Raw genomic sequence first — 2,646 nt, 5'->3', positions numbered from 1 at the left:
CCGTGGACCCCCGCCACCAGTACCCGCCGTCCGTTCCCTTCTTTCCCTATGACGTCGTCCCCATCGCCGTCGACACCCAGCACATCAGATCCGTGGACCCCCGCCACCAGTACCCGCCGTCCGTTCCCTTCTTTCCCTATGACGTCGTCCCCATCGCCGTCGAAACCCAGCACATCAGATCCGTGGACCCCCGCCACCAGTACCCGCCGTCCGTTCCCTTCTTTCCCGATAACGTCGTCCCCCGTTACACCCCCTCCGTTCCCTACTTCGCCTTTGACGCCCTACCTGCCGTCCACCTGCAATGGCTGCACTGGTTGCTATTCTGCATTGATGAACATTTGTTTGCCTCAAGGGTTGAGTCAAGCTGAATGTACCATGTTTACGGTGCTCCAAGGGACCTGGTGCGGCAAAGAGTAAACTCATCGAGACGTGAATTGCTACGATCACCGATTAGTAGAGTCCACCTGTGCATAATGGACGAATGCGTTTAATTAAAAGTGCGTACAACCCATCTTGTCACGCCTACAGCTACAAAATCAGAGGTAGGCTAAGTGCCTCTGTTTTTCACGTATCGTGGTCATGATGAGACCCTGCGATTGGGTCAGTATAAATTTTAAAGTCTGCACAAGAACTCAAGTTGTCGTGAAACGTGCCTTCGCACATAACGTAGGGCACCAGTCATCGGCAAAGACACCAGTCATCGGCACTGTTCTAAGCCAATAGAAATACCCGAATACCTCTTATTGATCAAAATGTAGTTCTTCAAGAATTAGTGCCCCTTATAAATTAGAGGTTGGGCCAGTCAATTTTGTCTTGATCATACACAAATCGTTGTTACTGTAGCAGTTAATACCCATTCTAAACACATATTCCTATGATAGCTAATATGATCATTGAAAATCCTTACTCACGTGTTTACTATTGAAATTGATATCCTTTGAACCTCAATTCATGAGCTGAATCTTGCGGTTATTTTGATATTTGTATCACCTCAATATGTGTTGTAGTCAACGAGAAATCGACGAACAAAGTAAGCATAGAGCGATGCTGATGACTGGTGCCCCACGTTATAGATTTTGTCCATTTTGCAGCAATTACGAGACAATCCCAGTCGATTCGACCGCCACCAACGACAGCTGGCCATGGTGCTGGCATTCCTCCAGGACAATCAATCGAAGCAGAACAGATAATACAACCAACTTCGATTGCTGCGGCCACGTTGTCGCCCCCCGTAGAGTCTATCGTGGTCACTCTTCCAGTGAACTAAAATAGGTTGCTTGCCGTTCCTGAGTCATAGCTACTATAACAACAAAGCGTTGCCTGGAGCCTGTTTTGTACCTAAAGTAGGCACATTAACTCTTCACTGACATCACCGGGGCAAACGTGGGAGCGTCATGACGTAGCAATATTAATGACGAGTAGTCACGAATAAGCCCAAAGAAGTACCTCAGACCACAGATAATGCTTTTGGTAACATTTCTTCGTGTTATCTTCAAGCACGCGGCTCCCGTACACTTCATGTCTTCCTTCGCCAACAAAAACTTGTTCTTCATCACGACGTCCAACATTCCGGCACCAGCGCGTTCGTTCTGCTTGGCTGACAGCGATAGCTGCTTTTGCGCACGTCTGCGGTCCCTTGATGCACGCTTAGACGCCAACTCCGTATACGCACTTTCCATGGTACAAACCGTGAACCAAATAAATACATAATAAATCTAAGTAATATAATAACACCACTAAAAAATACATTTGCACACAGCCGCAAATATTACAAGATTCTATGAGCAGCACTGATGACAGAAGTGTGATCATTCTTCCCCATCACTAAGGCATGCGTCCAAAGATAGGAACACTCCTGCATAACGTTACACCGCTAACTCGATGGTTTGGTGTTGGTTTATACTTTTCATATTTGATTGGTGGATGCATTTAGTTGCATTGGAGTTGATTGGCGGATGCTACGTTTGGATATTTTGCATTTTTTCGCGAATAATTGAGGTTTTGTCTTATTATTATATCAATTGGTTTTTAAAAATTATTACAGTTCAACGTCAAAACCACTAAAGTCTTTGAGCTGGAGTGTCACTACTACTCCATGCGTTCCAGGTTGTTGCGGCTGGTCAAAAGGCCAATCGAAAGTCCTCAGCCCCTAGTGTGTATATCAGATATGATAAGAGCCAGTGCGATCGAGCTGCCGCCAATTCGTTTGAGTTTCGCTGTTTTGGTCATTTCCCGCACCATCCAGGCAATGTGTTGTTGTTATAGTAGCTATGACTCAGGAACGGCAAGCAACCTATTTTAGTTCACTGGAAGAGTGACCATGATAGACTCTACGAGGAGCGACAACGTGGCCGCAGCAATCGGAGTTGGTTGTATTATCTGTTCTGCTTCGATTGATCGTCCTGGAGGAATACCAGCACCATGGCCAGCTGTCGTTGGTGCGGTCGAGTCGACTGGGATTGTCTCGTAATAGCTGCAAAATGGATAAAATCTATATGAGCGAAGGCACGTTTCACGACAACTTGAGGTTTTGTGTTAGACTTTCAAATTTATACTGACCCAATCGCAGGGTCTCATCATGACCACGATACGTGAAAAACAGAGGCACTTAGTCTACCTCTGATTTTGTAGCTGTAGGCGTGACAA

The 2,646-nt window shown here is 46.1% G+C and overlaps 1 protein-coding gene across 1 annotated transcript; it reads right to left on the bottom strand.

Annotated features, from left to right (window-relative positions):
* Positions 1-46: 46 nt before the first annotated feature.
* Positions 47-1,679, bottom strand: H257_14144 (hypothetical protein; the record flags this gene model as incomplete). The annotated part of the gene is made up of 4 exons (XM_009841899.1): positions 47-136; positions 204-281; positions 337-437; positions 1,514-1,679. 4 exons carry the CDS (start codon positions 1,677-1,679, stop codon positions 47-49), a joined length of 435 nt encoding a protein of 144 aa, XP_009840201.1.
* Between the last annotated feature and the right edge of the window lie 967 nt (positions 1,680-2,646).

The sequence above is a fragment of the Aphanomyces astaci genome (genome assembly GCF_000520075.1).
Source record: "Aphanomyces astaci strain APO3 unplaced genomic scaffold supercont1.53, whole genome shotgun sequence".
Taxonomy (NCBI): Eukaryota; Oomycota; class Saprolegniomycetes; order Saprolegniales; family Verrucalvaceae; genus Aphanomyces; species Aphanomyces astaci.
This window is presented reverse-complemented; position numbering and strand designations above follow the sequence as displayed.